The 23753-nt window shown below is 37.7% G+C and overlaps 1 protein-coding gene across 3 annotated transcripts in view; it reads right to left on the bottom strand.

Moving 5' to 3' along the window:
- ATE1 (arginyltransferase 1) overlaps window positions 1-23753 on the bottom strand; it is a 182397-nt gene that overhangs the window by 122312 nt on the left and 36332 nt on the right. For all 3 annotated transcript variants that reach the window (XM_077823002.1, XM_077823001.1, XM_077823000.1), the window contains one exon: window positions 5576-5608. In XM_077823002.1, the coding sequence (XP_077679128.1) occupies window positions 5576-5608 (33 nt within the window). The remainder of the gene's footprint in view (window positions 1-5575; window positions 5609-23753) is intronic.

The following is a 23753-nucleotide window of genomic DNA, read 5'->3' as shown; positions in this document are numbered from 1 at the left end:
ACAAATGATTTTGAGTTGTTCATTTTAGAACACTAAGTTTCCCTGAGTTTGTCCTCTACAGATCAAATATGTGAAAATAGACTGCTGGACTTTAATCAAGAAAGTTGTTTGAATGTTTTTTGTACAGTTCTATAATAATATACCTATTAGTTTTATAACTAAAATTTATAGAGCAAATTACTACTTACTTTTTAATTTGATTTCTCTTGCCTAGGTTGGGACAAAAACAGAGAATGGAAATACCCTGACTGAGGTAAAATTCGAAAGCTACCTTCAGAAGAAAACAATGTACTTGTCCAAATATGCTCATGTCTTGTTTTTAAGGTTCCTTACACAAAAGTGTAGCTCTCTCCTCCATCAAGGAGGCACGAGTAATAGCCATTAGAAACTCACTTTAATAGATAAAAACTTAAGGTTGAAGATTCAAAGGGGAAGAGAGAACCTAAGGACTAAGGCTCCCCGGTGAAAGAGGAAACCTAACCTGGGGTCTAAGGTAAGTGACTGCCTTAAGTAATCTATTGAAATACTCAAAATTTTGACAAGTATCTCAAGTAGCGAATATTAATGAACCCAGGATATTTTATCAGACTCTTCTTGTAAGAACTCCAAGAAACAGGAATGAATTCAAAGAAACTGCTTAGTGACACCTTGTCACTGTTGATCCACAGTGAAAACTGTAGAAAGCTGGCTGATGACATCATCAGTGTCCAAAGGTGGCTGGTGCAGAGCTTGCTTTTGCATTTGCTTCTGTTGGCTTGAAAGTTATGACCCTGGTTACTCCCTTGATTTTCTTCTCTTGCCCCAGCCTACCTGGCTTGGGCAAGGGGGCTCTGTATCGGCCCTGGTCCTCCCGAGGAAAGGGAAGCCTCATCTCTTCACAGTTCTGCATCCTGGGACACTGGGAAGAAAGGGTGATCCCAAAGAGGCCCCATCTTTCCCCCCCGCTCTCAAGTGCTGCAATATCTTATGAGGCTACTTCTGTTTTAATTTGATTTTGTCCTTTTACAGAGGCTTGTATAATCCTACTCAGTTTATTCTGCAACTTTTTCTAACTTCAGACAGAATGACATCAAAAGTCTAATGCATTGGTTGGTCTAGTTAGAATGTATTTAAGGTAACCCCATCCCATCAGAACTGAACAAATTAAATCCAGCAGATGACTACATCTGTATGTGGGGGAGAAAGCAAAGGGTAAGATCTTCAAAGGAAAGAACTCACAACCATTGTCTCCTCAGCTGTAGTCACTTAGCACTAAACCTGGTTAAATGAAGAGTTAAAGATGATGACCACCACACAGCTGCTACACAGAAATGCAACTAAAGACAGGGGAGAACAGAGATTGGACAAAAATTTGATGGTCTGGATAAGGAAGGTGAAAAGTTTTTGTATTGATTGGTCTTGGCCTTGTGACCAACAAAGGCAGGAAGAACAAGGAGTTTTTATGGATACAGACTAACACGGCTACCCCTCTGATAGAAGACAGGAAGAAACTGCAGAGAAAACTGATATTTAAAAAAATATCAGTTATTTTTATCACAAATTGTAAGTAAGGGCTAACGGGATATAATATAGAATTACCTTATACACCAATCCCATTAATCTTAGTTTTTCTAAAACATCAGAACTTTATTGGCCAACAGATGTTTTCTGAACAGCATGAATATAAAAGGTCAGATATAAAAATATTAGAATTTCTGTTGGAGCACAAACTTTTTGTTAGTTCTATTCTTCTAAAATATAAACCACATATTTTAAGCACTGCATAATAAATCAAACCTTAAATTTAACTTCTTAAATAGTAACCCATGACTTTTTGGGGGTGGAGGATGGGGACTAACTAAACAGCATGTTTAAATATTTTTAGAAGGGGCGGTCAAGGGAAGGAAATAGTTGTCCAGCCAGCAAACCAGCTGTCACAAGCACATTCGTTCCTCACCCTGAAAGCTTAGCAAAACATGTAAGCTGTGCCTGCTCTGAAAGCTAGTTTGTCTGGTGCATTTTAGAAGGTTGACAGCAAATCCACTGTCAATGCTAGTAACAGGTGTCTTGCATAAAGTTCTGAACCTGAAATGAGGTGATGAGACAAAGTGAGGGAAAGACAGGGCAAAGAGAGACCATAAAGAAGTAATGTAAGTGGTCTCGGAAGAGGACAGATAGGAAGGCTTGTAAAATGGGGGAAAGCAAACCAATGAGGGTAACAAAAATACAACAAAAACCGGACTAAGATTTGCTGATTACCAAAAATCTATTTAACAATTATGCTTAATAAAGATTTGCCAACATCACAAACATTTGGAACTTCAGAAGATCGTTTACTGTAGTCCTACTCTTGTCCCCAATCTTGGTATTTTTGTAAGGTAAATTCTCATTTCTGTGCAGAGAGGACTTCATGTACAAACTCTTACTTGACTTTGCAACTTTCTGTTTTAAGAGGATTGAATTTTCTCCAAGTAAACACCAATGAGTACCTCAAGAGAGTGTCATCACTGATATGCTTATTTCTACTCACTGAATAAGTCTCAGCTATTCTGCTAATATTTATATGGCAGATTGCTGTGCATTGTACCACACCATCAATCTTGCTCTTGTCTAGACAGACTGAGAAGACACCAAAATCTTTAGCAGTGATAAAAAGCTGAATGTTTTTTATATAGTCTTAGCGGGGAAAATAGGATGGTTCTCTTTACAGAGTTGTATTTTTTGCTAGAGAGTTTTCTGTTCTTTTACTGTCACTTATTATATCTCGAAGGAAATAATATTTTAATTCATGTTTAAGAATTGATGGCAATACCTCAAGACTGAATTAAGTAATAAAGGAAGGAAAAATAAAATGAGTGGGAAGACTATTTTAATATAGGTACTTGCTGCAGCTAATACAGATTAAAAATTCAAAACAAATTCAAACTCACATAAGGTTTAGTTTTGCTTTGAATTTTTTTCCCCCCCTCAAAATGGAAGAAGCTGCATCCTACTGGATTGGCTTGTGGAAATCATTTTAGAATAGAGAATTTCAAGAATCCTTTGGCCTCAGATATACAACCCCTTTTATTTAACTTCATCTAATTGAAGACATCTGTAAGTGGTGCCACACAAAATTTAATTCAAGCTTTGAAATGTCAATAAAAAATGTCTGTAAGAAAGAATACTAGCATAAACCTAGCAGGGAACTGTACATCAGCATCTATGTAGCCATACAAAATTAGAAATATAATGGAAATCTGCTGCCTGACTTGACGAGGTGATAAAAGCCCTTTTCCTATAAAGTCTAATGAGCTCTATTAGTCTTCAGCTTGCAGGAATGTAAAGGAGGTAGATTCAGCAGAGAAAAGTAACAAACCTTCCACACATGGCTTCATTCAAACTGCAACATATCAAATTACTGGTGTAATTACTATAACCTGACAATTTCATTGCCATCATGTGGTCGTTAACTCTTTAAGACATATAACAAAGACAGTACCACATTTTTGTTTCCCAGTATTTGTTCTGGAAATGAAGTAATCTCAATCATCATTCCAAACTGTGAACTCCTTTCTCAGTTCTTAATCACTAGTCTTGGACTCCTCTTTAGAACAAAAGCAGATAAGATTAAAAAGTGATGTGTTCACTTAATTTTCCTTTAATTCACAACAAACTTGTTTTTACAAACAAAGTGTCAAAAAGGGAAAAAATCTTTCTTAATGTTGAGTTTGCTTTTTGATCATTTCTAATTTACCTGTATTGACATAATAACCCAAAGTATGACATGAGATTTTATGCATAGCCTCTTTCCCCCTGCCCTCCCCCCCCAAAAAAATGTTTTTCCATCGTTTTAATTCTTAAAAGAAAAAAGGATATTAAACAAACTGAGGCTGACAGATTAGCCATTTTCCAGAAACCTACTAGTGAACTTATTTTAAACCAGCAGAAGAGCCCTGTAACAAGCATGCATTTAGGAACCAGCTAGGGGACGAGCTGTCAGGCTGTGATAAAAACTTCTGCCAGCAATGAGAGCAGAGGAGCAGAAAATTGGTGATCACATATAATCATAAGCATGTGAGCACAGTAAAGATCTTAGATCCCGTTAGGCCCTGTAGACTACTGTGCTTTCAACATCTTGTGAAAATTTTCACTTACACAAAGATTTTCCTGGTAACAGCCATCCTGGTTTGGCATGCAGGCCCCAACATTAAAAGAGTGGATCTTGAAAAGGTTACAGTCTTATTGCACTTTGTCACAACAATGGATTGAGATGACCAGAATAAAACAGGCGTGCTAGCCAAACTTCTTCAAAGCCAACTGATGCAATAACCAATTTACCATTTGCACCCCTTTTAAGCAAAAACGAGGATGTCTTATTTTAAAAAAGGATCTCTTTCCCAGACCTAGTGAGCAACAACAACCTTACTATACGGCGCGTCCTCAAAAGTGCCTTAGGTCTGTGCACTGCAGATGGAATCTTAAGGAAGGCAGAGAAAGGATTTTGTTGATGGCTGAGGAAGTTAATTGCAGCATAAAACCAAACAGGCATGTTCCTCAATTATTAAATTTATTTGTTTATTTATTTTGGATTTGTACTGTAGTAACAGAGTCAGAGAATCAGTTCAGAGGACAAAAACTAGACACTGAAACTGATAAACATTAACATAATCAATTTAAAATAAGACACAGAGCTCCTCACTTGTTAAACCATCTTTTGTAGGGACAAACACTCACTGAGGCTTTGTACATTACTGTCGAACATGTTTCATAATTAGTATATAAAGTAAGCCTGGTCTTTAGAATACCAAGTGTCCTAAGTAGCATTGAATGATAAATGTCCTACGTGGGGGTCAGAGAGAGCACATTAACACAATGAAAACATTAGAATTTTACTTAACTTCTGCCCCTTTAGTCCCCCTCAAAATATGCCAAGAGATCTTGCTGGACTGGCAATGAAGTTGATGTTGCTGGAATGCAGGGACAGAAGGCCCTACCCTCTATAATGTTTGAGGGGCACTAATGATGCCCTTAATAATTTGATACCTTTCTCTCCCAGACTATGGATAGATTCTGCGTTAGTGACTACTACTAAAGAGAAAAGGGAAAAAGATAGCATGGCATCCTAAGATAGTTATAACATTCAATCAGATACCTGGCCATTATTTAAAAAGCAAACAAAAAACATCCAACCACGATTTGTTAACATTAACTTAAATCAATCAATCAGAAATTTACATGTCTTATTAGCCTTTCACGACCTGCTTCTACAGTCCTGAAGAGCTTTGCTTGACTCAGGGCTTCCAGGTTTTGCCTCAATTTATGCAATCCCCAATACTAAAATATAGGTGTACTGTGTACACCAGATTCAATGGCTGGGTTTATCAAAAGAGCCTAAAGGAGTTAAGACGACCAGCTCCCACTGAAATTCAAAGGAAGAATGTGCCTCTCCCATAGGCTCCTTTGCAAATCTCAGCCTATGTCCCTTAAAGATAGTCCTCTTATTGTAATATCTAGATTATGATCTGGTAGAAGTACAGTTTACAGAAGGCAAAAGAAACCAAGATACACTGGAATTAAATCATTTCAAAGATTAGAATTAAGATTAAATTCATACCTCAAGTGGAGAATCGCAGAGGAATCTTGTGAACTGCATTGGAGGGATTTACCAGAAGCATAGTCCCCCGAGGATGGTCAGAACAAACAACACAGAAACAAGAGAATGTTAGCATTGAAGTTAAATTTTCTCTATTAATTTGAATACCCTGAAGTCTATGCAATCTCTAAGAATACTTCATTTTCCAAAACAAACCATTGAAAGTAAAAACAGCTGATTCCATAAATTAAAATAAACCTTCCAAATATATACTACTGTATGTCTTATTTCCCAGTACTGGAAGATAAAACTTGAACTAATTTTACAAAACATTTGAAATCTTCTGTCAAATACAAAACAGGTAAAAATACAAAATTGCCAGAAGGGACCGAGGAAAACTACATAAAATTACAGTTACATATACAAAGTTTGCGTCTAGTTTATTTTTATTCTAAATCCATGCCCTGCACAAGCTCAAAGTTCCTCTTCCCATCTCCACACCTCTTGCTCCTCCATCCTACCATCCTTATCACTAAAGCACCTTTTTTTTGGCCTTCCTGTTTGGTGGTAGAGATTGGTTAAATCTTAACATTTACAGGCAGAATATCATAGTCAAAAACGTGCCTGCTCAGGTCCATGAAAACCAGCTTCCTGAAAGTGCAAGTGTTCTCAAAGCTAGAGTTTTTCTTCAGCATATACTGATGTGCCACAAATAGTTTGCCGTAAAAGGAGAAACCCAAACAGAAAGACACTGATTGTGTTCAAGATAAAAAAAAAAAAAAAAGACTATGAATATACAATAATGTAGTTTACCTAATGCCATTTATCTTCTAAATAAAGCAGCATAACTTTTACTTATTTTGCACAATAGGTATTTGTCAATATTTTAAAGATACTACAGGGATCAGTTTATCCCAAAATGGATTTTTAAAATATAATCAATTTATTTAACAGATAGTGTTATGTTGCCCAGTTTAATTCACTCCTCCCCTAATGAATTTACTGTGATTTATACAGGCAAAGGATTAATTCTCTCTGAACGAGTATAGGTATGGTATCATTGATAAACAAGACTTCCCACAGCAAACGATCTTTCTTAGAACAGAATAAAGTAGGAAAATGCCAACGTTGTCAACATTTAAACTACACTGGCATTGTTGACCTTAGGCCAAAAGTGCTATACATATCCTAAAAAGAAAAGGAGTACTTGTATAAGTAAGCTATTACCAGCAGGACAGTGGGGTAGGAGGAGGTATTGTTTCATATTCTCTGTGTATATATAAAGTCTGCTGCAGTTTCCACGGTATGCATCTGATGAAGTGAGCTGTAGCTCATGAAAGCTCATGCTCAAATAAATTGGTTAGTCTCTAAGGTGCCACAAGTACTCCTTTTCTTTTTGCGAATACAGACTAACACGGCTGTTACTCTGAAACATATCCTAAATAAATCCTTACTTATGAAAGTGAGTGTTTGTACAGCCAAATTACTGTAAACAGATCACTTAAAATTAACTCCAGCCCCCTGAAGCTGTATAAATCTGCATAAATACACTAATTGGAGAATCAGTGAAGTACAAACTGAGTAGTCAGTCACAACCGTATATTATGGTATATGAGAAAAGACTGATTCTACAGTAAATTAATCAAGAGCTCAACAGAAATAAAATTTAAGATTTTTCCTAGGGCACTAATTTTGATTACATTTTCTCCCAAACACATAAAATCAAGTTAACCTACAAATGAATGGTAAATATTTAGACATATGCTTTAAGCAATGTCTAAAAACAGCTGCTGAGGACAAGGAAACTGTGTGTGTTGTCTATAATTAGCCCTTTCAGATATGCTCACAAGGAAGGGGTTCAACACCCTGAGTAATTCTGAGTTTTATTGCAGAGGCATGGGAAAATGTATGCTTGTAATATTCTAATTCTACTTCTGGATTCTGAAAAAAAGCACATTTTATGTTTTCCAAAGAGCCATTCAAATTTGAGGCACACAGGCTAAAAAGAGAGCAGAGATTTATAAATTCCTACATTGCTTGTCTGTTTTCCATGACCTTGATATCAATCATTATAGCCAATAGTTTTAGAAGGTTCTGGCACCAGAAAAAAAAAAAAAACCCATGTGTTGTTAATTTTGATGTCAGAAGACCCCCAATAGTTCTTAATCTGTAACTCTAGCTTTATGGTGCAAGTTATACCCTATGGGTCAGTAAGCTGAGCCAAAGACACTTTTCAAACAGTTTTATCGATTAAGGCCCTGCTGTGCAATTCATTTGATTTTAGAAAAGTTTTTATCTTAATCTAAGACTTAGTTTCCACAGCCAAACTGTGTTCGCCAAGGAGTATATGTTGCCGCAGTTATCTATATACTGCTTGTCAGAAATGCACTTTCACTACCACAGAGACCCCATATCGTTAAAGATTAAGTCAGTTTCCAAGAAAATATTGGAAACACAGAAGCAGCCTTTCTGCTGGAGAAATAATAACCTAGAATTATTTCACAATCTTATGGGAAACTAACTATTTCAAGTCATCCACTTGATTTCGTATCTAATTATTGCACGTTACTTTCCTCATCTATTTATATCTGCTAAAGCTTTCATATTAAAATATACATTCATTGATTAAACTTTCCTGACATTTTATCTAAGAAAGTCAAATATTTTAAAGTAGCAAGGAACTGATTGTTCCATAGAACCTGCAGATTTAAGTTTAATGAACTCCATATTTATAATTTCAGAAAAATCAACACAAACTGTTTAATATAATCAAGGAGCATAAACCACTGTAATTAAATTTAAGAAACTCAGTTTCTAATCTAAATGTAAACATTTAGATAACTTATGTTTATCTTTCAGTTCATGATTTTCAATTAACAGACAACTATATAATAATTGCAATTAGTAAGTAGGCTTCACCGGATCAGTGTTTCAAATTAGTCAAAAAACAATGATTGTGAAGATATAAACAAATATTAGCAAATAGCCCCAAAACAAACAAACTAACAAACAAAGCTCTCCATCAACATATTTTACATAAGAATATCTATAAAACTAGCAATGCCATGTTTTCTACTGTAATCGTCAATAAGTGATTCAATGATGGTGTAGTTTTTGGCAGCAGTGGGACTGGCGAGAGGCAGAAAGGTTGCTAAATTTTGATTGAAGCTCACATCTGCAATTCACTTTAATAAAAAATGCAATCTGACCAGCAAAACAAAGGTATCTTTTCTGGGTTCAGAATTACTCAATTTAAAGAGGAGGTCTGAAGTTAGCCATGAATGTATAATTCAAGTTCATTCTCAGACGCAAGACAATTACGAACACATTTCTAAAGTGCTGCCCCTAAATGCAAGAGGTAAATGGCCACAGTGTCTGCATTTATTTAGCAGAAACCATTTATCAACAGTTATTTGCAAATATTATTGGACATCTTTTGGCAAGTGCAAACTTCTAATCTTAACCTCATAAACCAATAGCTTTCAGTTTTTCATACAATAAATACAATTATAAAATGAGTGCTACATTAATTTATCATAATCCAATTATTATAATAAATTGTCAACCACTACCAAAAACAATATAAAACAAAATACAACTGAAAATACAAAAATAGATGAATATACTACCAAAAAGCCACATTAAGAAAGCAATACTTTAAAAAGGGTATGGAAAGAATGTAGGGAAGTTTTTAACTCAAATGAACCAGTGGAGAAGACAAATACATGCTTCTAGAAAAATAAGACTTCTGACTTTTTAGTGGGAAATTATGAGCTGCATCGGATGTTATGGGTAAATGAGAGCTACATCTAAGAACATGGTTTCTTTCAAAGCAAAATAGTAACCATAAATCCAATATACATAGCATGTATGGGGAAAGGGTTAGCTCTCAGTCCTGCTTCATATTAATGATTGCATAGTGATTTGAGCTCTTCAGAGGGAAGGCACAACTGAAAGACAAAGTATATTCTTTTTGACTATGTTAGTTGTTTGCTTATCTTTGCAATTCATTTTCAAAGACAGAGGCAGATTAATAGCTGCCATTTACCCTTGGGGAAAAAAGAGTTATCTGTGAATTTAATCTTTGAACAGTTTTAACATTTTAAATGGAAGGTGCCAAACTCTCAGCCCTGAAAACTAAAGTGATCTATCTTCACCCACAAGACAGATAACTGTCCACTTATCCGGTGGCTCTGGAATATTTTCATGAGTTCTGGAGCAAGCCCATTCCCTCTTCCGACATATTGCAGTTCTGCTTGATTTAGGGGGGCTGCATGATGCACTGCAGGCTGCTTGCAGGAACTGGTGCACAGAACTTGCAGAAGAAACAGCTTTTCTGCAGGCTTCCTGGACTTTTACAAACAGAAGATCCATCTACTGAGTTTTTTCCTTCCTTCAAACTGTTTGCCAGTTCCCCCTGATGGCATTCTTCAGGTACTACAAACACACAGAGAGAGAGAAGACAACTCCATACAAGCCAAATGGAGGTTCCTCAGGATTCTCTCTGTGGACCCCTCTTTCCAGGCCAAACATTTTGTTCTTTTATCCTCCTCTCCCTCCAGACCTGTTGTAGTTGTAGCAGGATGAACATTATTGGGCAGGGTTTTAGGAGAACTGGGTAATTCCCCAATTTAAGTGCTACCGATTGGCAAGTAAAAAACAGACTAAAATCCGACAGATAGTAAGGACTTCATGTGTGTTGATATAAATTCACCAGGCCTCTAAGGAACAATTTTATTCAGGTACAAAGAAAAGACAACAAATTCCTTGTACAGGAACACTGTGGAAGGAAATGGCTGCTAAGTACACTTCAGCTATTGAAAGAGACCGGCCTGAGTCCATAAAGAGGAGTAATACAGGAACAGACCTTAAAAAAACCTCTTAGACAAAAAACAGAAACATTTCCCCTTGGAGATGACTAGCACAGGGTTTTAAGAACAGCTGGCATCCCTTATTGTACCTTTAGTGTGCAAACAAGGTCTAAAAGATGTTTGGGGTTGTTTGTTTTGTTTTTTTTTTAATTCTACTTGATATTTATCACCTATGTACCAGGAATGTCAAGGCTGGTCTTCCCTGTTTTTTCCTGGGAGACTCATCAGAACTTGTCTCAGATGTTTAACCTGAGCTCTAATTTTAACTGAAGGAGCAGGACACTGAATCTTTAACAAAGACATCCTTTAACCAAAACATTTACCACCATAGTTAACTAGGTTTCAATAAAAAAAACCCACACCTTCTCCCCATAAGTTTTATAGTGTGACTAAAAATCCCTTCTCTCATCAGTTGCTCTGAACTCTTGTGACAACATCATTTTACTAACCTTCAGTTCCACAGTCTGCCAGGACAGACAACAAAACTTCTAATGAAAAAAAAAAGAAAGAAAAGCATAGAAAATTTGCTTTCAAAAAATCTGTCAGGCAAATAAGGGATACAAGCCCAATCTTTTTCCTTTGCCTGTCACCTTTAAAGGCATGCATTCACATAAAAGCATTACAGAGATACCGAGAGCACAGCTGATACATGATTAGAAGTTACATTTAAAAAAAAAAAGTCTGCAACAACATGGCCATTCCATTTGAGGTCTGGATGAGGGACCCAATTGACTCCTCAAGGGAAAGATTTGAATAAGGGGAAATACAAATGGAAGATATCCTGGGGCAAATTTAATGTATTAGAGAACCGCATTTCTCAAACTTGAGTTGAGTGATCAAGATTACTGGGGTTTTCTCTTGCCATATCTTCCTGAAATGTGATGGAGCTCAGTGAGTCTTACAGTTGGTGTTTGCATAAGAACAGGCCCAGGGAAAGTTAACAACATACAGGGTAGGAACTAAACTAGGATGCAAGAGACATGGTTTCAATTCCCATTTCAGACACAGATTGCCTGAGTGATCTTGAGCATGTTACTTAACATACTCTGTGCTTCAGTTCCCTATTTGTAAAATAGATTATTTCCTTCACTCATAGGGATGTTGTAAGAATAAAACTTCATTAACGATTGCGAGGCAGTCTGTTTACTACACAGAAGCGGGCCATGTAAATAACTAGAGTGAATACTTGGAACACCAAAAAAGGAAGCGTTGATATGCAACAAAAATGGATTGAAAAACTAACTTGCAAATGTACAGGGGGAAGAATCTGCTAAGGCAACAGTCAAAACAAAGTGGCATAGGAGACTAATGTTTGGTAGCTGTCAGCAAATGCACTAATACACCAACTGACTGAGGAAGAGTGTAAGGTGAAAGCATCCCCCAGTAGCCTCGATTGTTTAAAAAAAAAAAAAAACTATATGCCTTTTGGCCACACGCTCACTGGAAACTCAAGACACCAAAGTAGAGAACCAGTGTATTAGGTATCTTTGGAAGACAAGGTATATCAACTACGTCAAGTATCAAGGTATATCCACTTTTTAATTTTTTTTTTTTTTTAATACACAGATATATGGTTTCTAAAGATCTGAATGAGTCCCTCGGCCGTACCGTGGACTTCTGACTTCATTTTCTGTACTGGTTCAACTGTCTTTTCAGGGAGGTAATGAAAAAACTGGAAAAATAAAGAACAAACTATTTGACCACTTTGGTAATATTTTTTGCACCTTTTCAGACACTGAATCTTTTGTATGCTATTACATTATTTTCTTCCAAGACAAATATTTAACTAAGCATAAGGTAAGGAGGTTGACCAACTACCTTAGCAGTGGAAACTGAGGGGCATACTATTTTTCCTCTATGAACTTGTCATTATAAAATATCCCAAATAAGTTAAATAAGAATTCTTGCTTTTGGCTTTTTTCTGAAAACTGCTTACAAGTTTTATGATCATGTACGGAAATGTTTTCTAACTTGTACAGATGCCACATCATTTATTTTGGTTGTCTTGCAGCTGTAAGTTTTTCTTAAGGACGAACAATGCTGTTAAGAGACTTAAAACCTAGAAGTTACATTAACTAACAATGTGATTGTAGAAATAGCGTGTGGCTAAATCCTAGAACAGCCACACTGATTACTACATATGATGGATGAAAAGGAGCAAGAAAAATAAAATAAAAAAATATAAATGTCTTAACACAAATAATACAAAACTACAGTACACCATATTAGTACAGTAAAACTAGACTCTTTAAAAACTACATTTAAACTATAAGTCCTCAAATCTTTTGAAGATAACCAATAGCGGAAAAGTCTTGAACCAGGGATATATCTACAGTGGCCTAATACCACACAACAGTTTACAGAAGATGCTTAGTAGTTAAAAAAAGCAAAAAAAACAAACCACACTTTACAAAAATTAGAATTTGGATAGCTTTAGTGCTCTCTAGCCAGAAATTTATTTACCTGGTTTTGAGATGGCACAAATAATAAATGAGGCTAATGGTGCCAAAATAATGTACCTGAAAGCCAAGTGTCATTAAATGTTTTATAACACAAGGTATTTGTCAATCTTTTCATTTACCTTAAAAGACAAACGAATAAGAACATTGGACTTGTAACCTGAAATTTCACCTACTTGTGTATTTCAGTATATTGAAAAATTTTCCCTTTGTAAGTTTAATGACTGGCACCACTTTCAAATGCAACCTGCTGGTCTTCTCATTATTTGTATTATTATAGTAACACTGTTACTGCATTACCTCTGTTTAAATTCCTAGTGTCTAAAAAGAGAAAACACTCACTCACTTAACAAACAGTGAAATATTTGAGCTTTAGGTCCACACTAATCTTAATGGAGTTCTATATATGAATACCACACAAATTATACTTAGGCATTATTTTGTATCCCTTCCTTTTAATTTTATGTTTATTAGCAATACAACCAAAGTTATTTTGGTTTTTACCATGTCAGCACTGCCAGAAAGCATAATTTTCTTTCAACACATCACCAAGAGCATCAGGAAAAGCTACCTGTTTCTTTCAGATTTCAACATTACTAAAATAAACAACAACAATCATTCAATATCTATTAGACAGATAAATCTACTGGATGCCTGGATGGGTACTTAAAACAGTCACACACACACATTCAGTGTTTACAGCTGCAGTAATTGAGAATTAACAGTATTCTAGGACAGGGGACATTATCTTTAATCAAATAAGCAGTTGTTCAGAATGACTTTGCTGGTAAAATGAATTTCCACATCAAAAGACAAACAACTAACATTTACACTAAGTTATAGGAATTTAATATTGTTCATTTGTCAACTGTCATAAAATGGGATCACCCTTAGGCTTACTGGAAAAAATAGGCATGTAATACAAGTGTTAACAACAACTGATCTGTTCATAGAAGAATTACTTGTTTAGTAAAATATAACTTCACACTTGTTAATGTTTATTTAACTTATTGAAGGTTAAGTTTTTAGCACACTGCACCAGAAATTAAACAACCGCTGTCTTTTATTGTTAAGATATTGAGGAAGGGATTGCGTGAAGCATTTCTAATAGCTTTCCATTTATTTTTATTCACAGTATATATCCTCTTCAGAACACTTGTTTTCCCTACTGATTTTGGCCTTTTCCTTTTGAGTCACAATAAATACAGTTCGCACTTACAGTGTAGTGACCTTTCAAATATGAATTATTTAATTTCAACCACCATGTAAAGTGGGGAAGTATTATTTAACAGAAGACAGGCACAAAGATTTTTCAGAGGTGCTGAGCACTCAAAACTCCAGCAGAATTCTCTGAGAACTATAAGTGCTGAGTATCACAGGAGTCAGGTTCGAAGTGACCTGGCCTAAGATCACACATGTAGTCTGTGTCTAACTTCGTAGCTTTTCTCTGCATCCCCTCAATTCGTCTTTATCTGTCTAATAACCAGGTGCGTATATACTAAGGCCATGAGAAGGAATCTTCATTGCTGCAGTTCATATTGCTGATGGCTTGCCCAAGGCTCTTTCAGTGAGCTGGAGATCAAAACCAATAAGCCACTGCAGCTAAGGAGTGTGGTGATCCAAACAACTTTAAGCTGCTGCTAGTGGCCATAAGGGAGAGAGAGGAAGTCAACTGAGCAAACTACTGCTGAAGCTTCCCCTGCCAGGTGTGGAGAGAAAGAGAGAAGCCATTGTCCTAAGGTGGCTGAATCTCATAGGTCAAAGAGTGGCGGACAGAGCAGAAAGAGATGGTATTGGGGGGGAAGAAAAAAAAAAAACACCTCAACTAACTAAAAGAAGGTAATTGTACACAGTGCTGAAAGCTTGGCTGCCAGAGTCCGGAAAACTAGGATATTTGGTGTCTACGTATTTCTTTAAGGACAAGAAAAAAGTTTAAATAATTTTACCTGAAGCAAGATGGAGCTACCCACTAGTAGCTACCCACTATTCTGTCCAAACTAGTGGAAGGCCACATCACGAGAAGAAACTGCTACCTACGTTTCTGTAACTGTTGTTCTTCAAGATGTGTTGCACATGTCCATTCCATTGTTGGTGTGTCTGCACACCTCATGCACAGCTATTGGAGAACTTTTTCTCCTCAGTGCTATCTGTTGGAGCAGCTCAAATGGCCTCAGGTGTCATGCACAACTGCATGCAGATAAGGGGACAGAGCCATCCGAACCCTCCTGAGTTCCTTCTTACCAGACAGACTCCAATAGAGAAGGAAAGGAGGGTGGGTCATGAAATCAACATGTGCAAAACATCTTAAAGAACTATACTTATGGAAAGGTAGGTATCTCTTTCTTCTTCTCCAAGTCTTTGGACATGTCCATTCCACTGTAGGTGACTCAGAAGCAGATTCCAGACCTGCCTCCATGTTAAGTGTACCTGCAATTGGACAACCACCCATCCAAAACTAGCATCATTCCTGGACTGATGGGAAACGGCATAACGAGCAACAAAGTTGTAGTCTGATGACCAAGTTGACACTTTGGAAATGTCTTGAAGGGTTACTTGCACCAGAAAAAATGCTGAAGCTTTCTATGCTCTAGTTGAACGAGCTAACATTCTAGGTGCTGGCGTGACATTAGCTAACTGGTAGCACAAATGAATGCAAGAAGAAATACCAGAGGAAATTCTATGAGTGGAAACTGGTTGGTCTCTGTCTGCAACTGCAACAAACAATGGAATTGAGGATCTAAAGGACTTTGTGCGGTCCAAATGGAAGCTAAAGCTCTTCTCACATCAAACGAATGAAGGCTTTGGAAAGAAAGTCAGAAAATAAATTGATTGATTAATGTGGCAATTAGACACTACCTTTAGGAACTTTGGGTGAGGGCAGAAGTAAACTTTACTCTTATGGAAACCTGTATAAGGAAGCTCTAACACCAAGACTCTCAACTCACCTGCTCTCCTGGATGAAATTATTGCAACCACAAACACCACCTTCATACAGAGGTGGAGCAGGGAGCAAGTCTTGAGAATTTCAAAGAGTGGCCCCATTAATTTTAGCATCACCGGGGTCAGATCCTATGGGGAACAGGTATACCTGTGGGTATAATCAGCCTAACCCTTGTAGCAATCTGATAGTAATGCAGTTAGAAAAAATAAAGCCATTATCCACTGAAGGACAGAAAGCTGAAATAGCTGCCAAATATACTTTAATACAGCTAACTGTCAGACCTTGATGTTCTAGTGCGAAAGATAGCCCAATAAGTGGCTGATAGAAGTCTGCTATGCCAAGAGATGCTTCTGTTGATATCAGATTTAAAAGGGAAAACAAATTCATCTCATCAGTGCACCTGGACTTTCAACTGTTCAACAGTAATTACAGAACGTCCTTAGAGCAACCCCTTTCCAACAGTGTTAGTCATGAAGCATCCACTCTGTCAGCTGGAGGGTTTGCAGACTGGCCTAGACCAGACAGCCATGGTCCTGAGAAATTGCATCTGGATCCAAGAGGAGAGACAGAGGTCTGACTGACATGGTTAGTAAGGTCAAATACCAGCGCTTTCAAGGTCAAACCAGTGCTATAAGTATGAGGTACCATGGAAGAACATTAGGGAGTTCTTCCATGGTAGCAGGAAAGTGTCCATCAATGAGCCATGGCTGTGCCCTTCCCAGGAACAGAACTGACAGCACTTTCTTGGGGAGTCCCTCCACAGCTGAAAGATGGACTGGGACATGTCCAGACATAGTGCGTACTCACAATGATCAGAGAAAGCCCTTGCCCTGATGATCTTCCAACATGTTCTGCGCACCTGGAAGGTATGCAGTTCTGAAGTGAATGGAGCTGCCTATGCAGAACTCCCAGAGGAGAATCACCTCCTGATGCAGTTGCGATAAACACACTCCTCCCTTGCCTGTTTATGTGTCCCCAAGCATGGAGGAAATGGAATAGACTACTGAAAAACACAGGGGTACGAACAGATGATTATATTGCCCTTGACAAACTCAGGCTGGTGGTCAAGAGGAATCTGCCATGCAAAGATGCAGAGGAGAGGGAATCACCTCCTGGAATTTCTGCTACTCTCTTTCTGCACATCTTGGGACCAAGGTATAAAGTATAAAGCTCAGATATTTGAGAATCTGCTGCCAGTTGAACTGCTTCCTTTTCAGCACTGGTGTACAGATTCCAAACAATGACTTCAGGATCGCCCTGGAATCGTTTAGTCTACTTTGTACCTTACCGTCTCTGTCTTTCCTGAAAAGAGGGAGGGACCTTCAGGGGTCTTGGGTAGCCTGCTGCACTTATGGAGGAAAATCTGAAGACTGTGGCCACAAACATCTTCTCATAGTTACGACAGATGCCCTGGTTCGAGCTGCTGACTCAGCCACTTCCAAGCTGTCCTGGCCACTGGCTTGTCCTCCTCCTCCATCACATTAAACTCCTTCCTGCTCCTTTAAACTTCATCATGTTCTCCCAGAGAGTAGTCATAGCGACTTAGAAGAGCCTGTTAGTTAGCAATTCTAAATTGCAGCCCTCCCATTGAATAAAGCTTACAGCCGAACTAGTCTAGTCTCTTCAATTCCTTTCTCTTTGGGGTCAACACTTGGTGCCCCAGTTCATTAGCTGCTGCCACAATTGGAGTGTTCAAAATTCTTAGAAGGGACATATTTCCTTTCTGCCCATTTCGCTGTGGGATGGAGGAAAGAAAGGGTTTGCCAAAGTGTTTTGACTCACTCCAAAGTTGCTTTGTTAATCAGGAGTGCCACCCTGGAGGGCCCGCCAAAGCTAATATATCCATTAGCTTGTTGGATTTCTCACAGACCTCTTCTGCCTGAAAGCCCAGAACAGATGCTACCCTTTTAAGTGGCTCTTGCGAGCCCTGTAATCCCTTGGAAGTGGTGAATTGCTCACCATCTCTATAGCCTCTTCTCTTGATGAAGATGATGATGCACCAGGATGCTGAGGCAATGTCTGGTCAGTCTCTTGCGATGGAGGAGCTCTCGGCGCAACTTCCAGCTTCTTGGTACCAATCCCAGTACCAGGCATTGAGGAATGTTGCCTGCATGTTCTCAGTGAACCCTCGAGAAAACCAACAGAGGTAGGTGAGAGGAGATCCTAGCAGGATGGGGGATACCTTACAGTGTCCAGGAAGGCCACTGACAGCTGTGTATACCTCCAACATCATCAGTACTAGTATTGAGTCCTGAGCTTGATGCAAACTTCAGGATTCAACCTCGACTGACATGACACCAGTTAGAGTCTACAATCCCCCTTTTTAGATGAGGGATGCTTTGGGAAGAGTCTCCCATCAGAGCTTCTTCCAGAGTCCTTGCCTCTAGTTGGCCTTAGTACAGATGATCTTGCTCATTGTGGTACTGAGTCCTTGGAAGATGTGTCTCTTCATTGGTATCAGAGACAGAGAACAAGGTGCTGAAGACGTCACAAGCGGAGACTTCCGTATCAAGGCTGTCACACAAAGTCCAATCTGAACATGACAGCTATAATAGAGGGCAAAACACTGACTCCATAAGAAGACACTTAAGCCTAGCTGCTCAATGTTTCTTAGAGCGAGGCTTGAACCCTTTACAAATGTGGCACTTGCCACTGATGTTGGATTCCCCCAAACATTTTAGACAGTTGGGGTGTGGGTTGCTAACCAACATCAAGTTGGAACACGACCAGCAGGAATTAAACCCAGGAGAGCAAAGCCTGGTTGCAGTCATGAATTTATAGCATCAAATACTATCTGGTTACCCTAGTATTCTAATGTAGTTCAGCTAGAACAATGGACAGTGATCTGTCACTTAAACATATTCCCTACCAATAAGGTAAGACAGTAGGGACTAATAAATTATTTCACTTCCAGGCATTCAATTTCCTTGTCCAAGTACTGTTGTTTCTAGGGACTGTGTGAAATAAAAAATTGCATTCTCCAACCTCTCTCTCAGTTAAGGAGTTCTTCTAACCCTAACTTTGAGGTCAGTGCAGAAGGAGAAAAAACTGAAAAAAAGGTCAGTTTGAGGCCAGTTGTCGCTTGGAGGGTTTTCAAATTTTTTTTGTTAAATGTTCATGTGTCTCTAGCCAGTGTACAGTACTTTCTGTGAGAAGGGCAGTTACCTCAACAACAACAACAAAAACTTACGAATTGTCAACTGTTGCATACCAATCGTAGGTGTAAGAGTTTTAATTATAGTCCATTCTGGGTGTTGAACATTCTTTAACAAAGGTATGATTTGACTGTTATTCAGAATTCATATTGGTATACGGTGATTACAAATGTTTGCACTCACTATATCTACTTTAAGAATGTCCCTGAAGGTTCCAAGCTGGAGACAGATTCCTCAGTGTTTTAACTAATCACTTAGATATGCTAGTATAGTATTTAATGCCCCACACCATTCAACAGTTTGTCCATAAACTTAAAAGTTCAAGGAGTTGTCCAAAGAACATAGTAACAAAATGGCACAGTCCCTATAGGGTAGCAACAACTGTTATAATTCATGCTATCAACATACTCAAATATAAAGGGCCAAATTCTCTGCTGGTGTAAATGGGAAAACTCCAGTGTAATCAATGGAGCTGCACTCAACACCACCAGCAGAGAATTTGGAACCTAAAGGATTGTTTAGATCTTTATTCACTAAAACTTAACAATCTTTTCAGTTATTCATTATTTACCACTAGCTGATAACCTACTGTATGACATAAAATGAAAGGCTTACATTTATACATCTTTTACTCAAAGCAGTTCAATCAATCATTTGATACTTGATGTATACATAATTTGTTCTTCTCCCTACATTACAGTCATAGTATAGTAACTAAGTTGGTAACGCATATTACATTGAAAAACTAGGAATATCCATCACCCCTAGTAAAGTTTACAATCACAAATATTAATTATTTTTTGGATACCCTTTCACAATACAAACAGGCAGGGTAAATTTTCAAAGTAGCATACAGGGTGCTAGCTTCATGACTTTCAATAATCATAGAATCATAGGACTGGAAGGGACCTCGAGAGGTCTTCTAGTCCAGTCCCCTGCAATAATCACCACAATCAGCTTCAACAATGGAATCATACAGGCAACCATATATGAGAAACCCATGGATCACTATACCTATCTTCATAGAGCCAGTAACCACCCTGAACACACCAAGAAATCTGTTATCTACAGCCAGGCACTCAGATACCACAGAATGTGCTCCGAGGAGGAAGTCCAGGATATACACCTCAACAAACTTAAAACCGCCTTCACCAAACAAGGACACTGTACCACAGAAGTAGATAGCATCATGGAATAGGCCAGCCAAATACCCCGAAAGAACCTGCTTCAATAAAAGAAAAACCCTTCCAACTGTACACCCCGTTCTCACTTTCCACATTGGAACTCATTCGGGATATCAGACTACAACGTCTACTCAATGGGGACCCCATCCTGAAAGAAATATCTTTCCTGACCCCCCCACTTCTGGCCTTCAAACAACACCCCACACCCTCCAAGTCATCATCAGAAGCAAGCTCCCCACAGACCAGGACACACCAACCCAAAGCAGCACCAGACCCTGCCAGAACAACAGATGCAAAACCTGCAGACATATATATCTCTACTGCTACAGTGATCAACACCCTCCACAACACACCTTTCACATGCCTATCACAACATGTGGGATACCTCCTCCAGTGCACTAAAAACCCCAACCACTACTATGTGGGTGAAACCAGACAATCACTACGCTTTTGAATGAACTCACAGGAAAATGATGAAGACAAAGTACCACATCACTTCACAAAGCGATCATGCCACATCTGACTTATCAGTCCTCATCCTCAAAGGAAACCTGCACAACCATTTCAGAAGTTGAGCCTGGGAGCTTAAATTTATTACTCTGCTAGACATTAAAAATCATGGATTGAACAGACTCTGGATTTATGATTTATTACAACAATCTGTCACCCACTAACCCCATCTTTTTGTCCCATGTCTGCAGAGGTGTTAGCAGGCCCCTCTAGCTTGAGCGATCCCTTGCAATATGTGCTCACTACTTAAGCTAAACAATCTGTTCCACTTTGCATTTTGCTACGATGCTCAGCGTACCTTTCCCAGAGCTGAAGAAGAGCAATGTGTGGCTCAAAAACATCTCTCTCTCACCAACAGAAGTTGGTCCAATAAAAGATATTACCTCTTCCACCTTGTCTCTCTAATATCCTAGCACCAACACAGCTACAACTAGACTGCAATAACAGCAATGGGAGACGTATGGATAAATCATTATACACCTCCTGAACTCATTTTTTATTCTGATTCACACTTTTTTTTTTTAAATAAGTAAACAAAGCCACACATCAGGAAGTCATATCAACCAGGTTCTGCTGTGTTCTTGGACCTCTCCTTGACTCCTGTGCCTCAGGGAAATTCCCAATCCCTCTCTCTTCCCAATCCCTGTAACAAGAGAGTCACTCAACCTTTCCCCTGAGCATCTGCATAAGCAGAGGGGTAAACTGGAATTAACACCTTATTCTCCTGGACCAACTAGCGCACACACACTTTGTCAAATCCCTCTGTTGTTGAAACTATAACTAGTAAACAAAAGAAAAGTTTGCATTGTGTATTTTGATATTCTGCTAACATTGCCTAGCAAAGCCACAGGAACTGAGAAACGAATTCCTCTAGATCACATTGGAAAGCAAAATGGTATTGAATTGTGGAGTGTTTTTAGATATTAGTTGACTTAACGCATTTGTCTGGAGGAGCGAATAAGCTAGATGAGTCAGACAAATCTAATTCATTTATAAATCAAACAATATTGTTGTACTAATTTCTCATTATGGAAATACAATATGACTGTCTACTTTCAATACCATGACAGTGAATTATTTACTCTCTCATAGCAACTATCTTACTCTATCATTTTCATAGTCATTGTGGCTCAGAGGCAAGTTCTAATATTTATATATTGGCAGCCACTGGATGTCTTTCTGAGATGAAGAAAAATAAGGAGGTGACAATATCATAGTTTAAATGTACTTTTCAGTGAATAGTTCATCTGAGTTTGACCTCAAGTTGATTTCTGAATACACTGTTGTGTATGGGTTTAACAAAGAAGCCAATATTTTCATATAAATTTTCTAAGTGTATGCAAGGTTTATAATAGTTTACTGCAGAAAATTAAGATTAATGCTCCTAAGAAAAATGGAGTTGATTTTACTACCACACTGCTTTTTCAACATGAAAATTACTCACATCTCCAAACAATATCACAAGTTCATAAACCACTTCTCCTTCCTAGTCACTCAAAGACAAATACAAATGTGTAACTCTAAAAACATTTCAAAACACAATCAGTGAACAAAATTCCATTTACTACACTTTGTCTGAACAGTTATAGTATTCTTGATCTCCTGGTAATCTGTAGAATTCCGTTTTAAATGATACTGTATTTAAATGTTTTAAATGATACTGTGTTCATCTGACATTGATTTAAAAAATCAATACTTTTTAAAAACTTGTTTAATGGAGGGTTGCACAAAATCCATTACGGTTCACTGTACGGTATGATAAAGTTCTCCAAAATATACATTGCAATTTACTTTTGGTCAGTGATCAGAACATCATGTTAAATTGCTATTCATTACAGAGGTCACATCTATACTTACTTTTTCCTACCGTTAGTAATTTCTCCTCTTACTTTATGGCTTGAATCATTTCCTTTGGTTTACCAAACCCACATAACCACCACCCAAGTTCAGTACAAATAAGTAAATAATTTTGTTAAGTCTGTAAATAAATCCTTGTAGCACTGATTTCATTAGCATCTTTCTACATACTAAAAGGTATGATTATAGGAAAGCTGAAGCCTGATATAGTAGCAAATTTATGATACAAGGAGTGGAGGCAAACTCTATATTCATATTGCCTAACATTTTCCATTATAACTATGTTTTGACTTTTTCTTTTAAGAGCTCTACCATCACCATAGTTTGCAGCAGGAACTTGAAATTTGGTCGGATGATGACCCTGGGGTCAGAAAGGAGACTTTTGTTATCCCCCTTAAAGCCTTTCAGATTTAATTGTGTTATAAAAACTGTCAAATATCACCATTTCTTGTCTGTATTTTGTTCTGTGAACCTTGCTGGAGCCTTAATACTAAAGTTCCTGAATGTTCAAATATCCTACAATTGCACAAAATACAATTTATTTTTTCTCTTTTTAAAATAACCTAGAAATTATATTTTTATATATATGTTAAAACTATGTTAAAAGAAAGTTGAGACTGGAAAGTCAAGCACCCAAAACTCAGGAAATACCAGAATCAAGACCACCCAGGAACACTAGTTCTGGCCCTCCATGTGTAGGGCTGGTTGGAAATTTTCCTATAGAACATTTTTCCTCTGAAAACCACTGATTCATCAAAAGCATGGCATCTTGAGGAAGTGTGTTGCCTTTTAATAAAAATTCATTTAGAAACTAAAAAAATTTTAAAAAAGCATTTCATAAGGTCAATACATCCCATTTCAACTTTTTTGAAATGTTTTTATTTTCCATTTTGAAATTATTTTTTCAGTTTATTTCATATTATAAAATGAAGAAAGTCAAAATCAGAAAGAAATGTTTAGATTTTGTCAAAACAAAATGTCTTGATCAACTTTTTCCTAATTTTAGCTTCTAGAAAGTTTCAAAGACATTTATTCTGGAAGGAAACCAAAGAAAACTCAAATTTGTGACACTCTCCCTAAAGCAAAAATAATCCAGTTCACATACACCTCTACTTACTTATAATGCACTGAGAGTTTTCAGTCATATAATCATGTCTTTTTCCCCCCACCGGAACCTTGCTTCATTTACTCTATTAGAATGAGCATATGGAGGGCTGGCCTG

The sequence above is a fragment of the Eretmochelys imbricata genome, chromosome 7 (genome assembly GCF_965152235.1).
Source record: "Eretmochelys imbricata isolate rEreImb1 chromosome 7, rEreImb1.hap1, whole genome shotgun sequence".
In the NCBI taxonomy this organism is placed as follows: domain Eukaryota; kingdom Metazoa; phylum Chordata; order Testudines; family Cheloniidae; genus Eretmochelys; species Eretmochelys imbricata.
The sequence above is the reverse complement of the archived record's forward strand: the minus strand, read 5'-3'. Positions and strand labels throughout refer to the sequence as shown.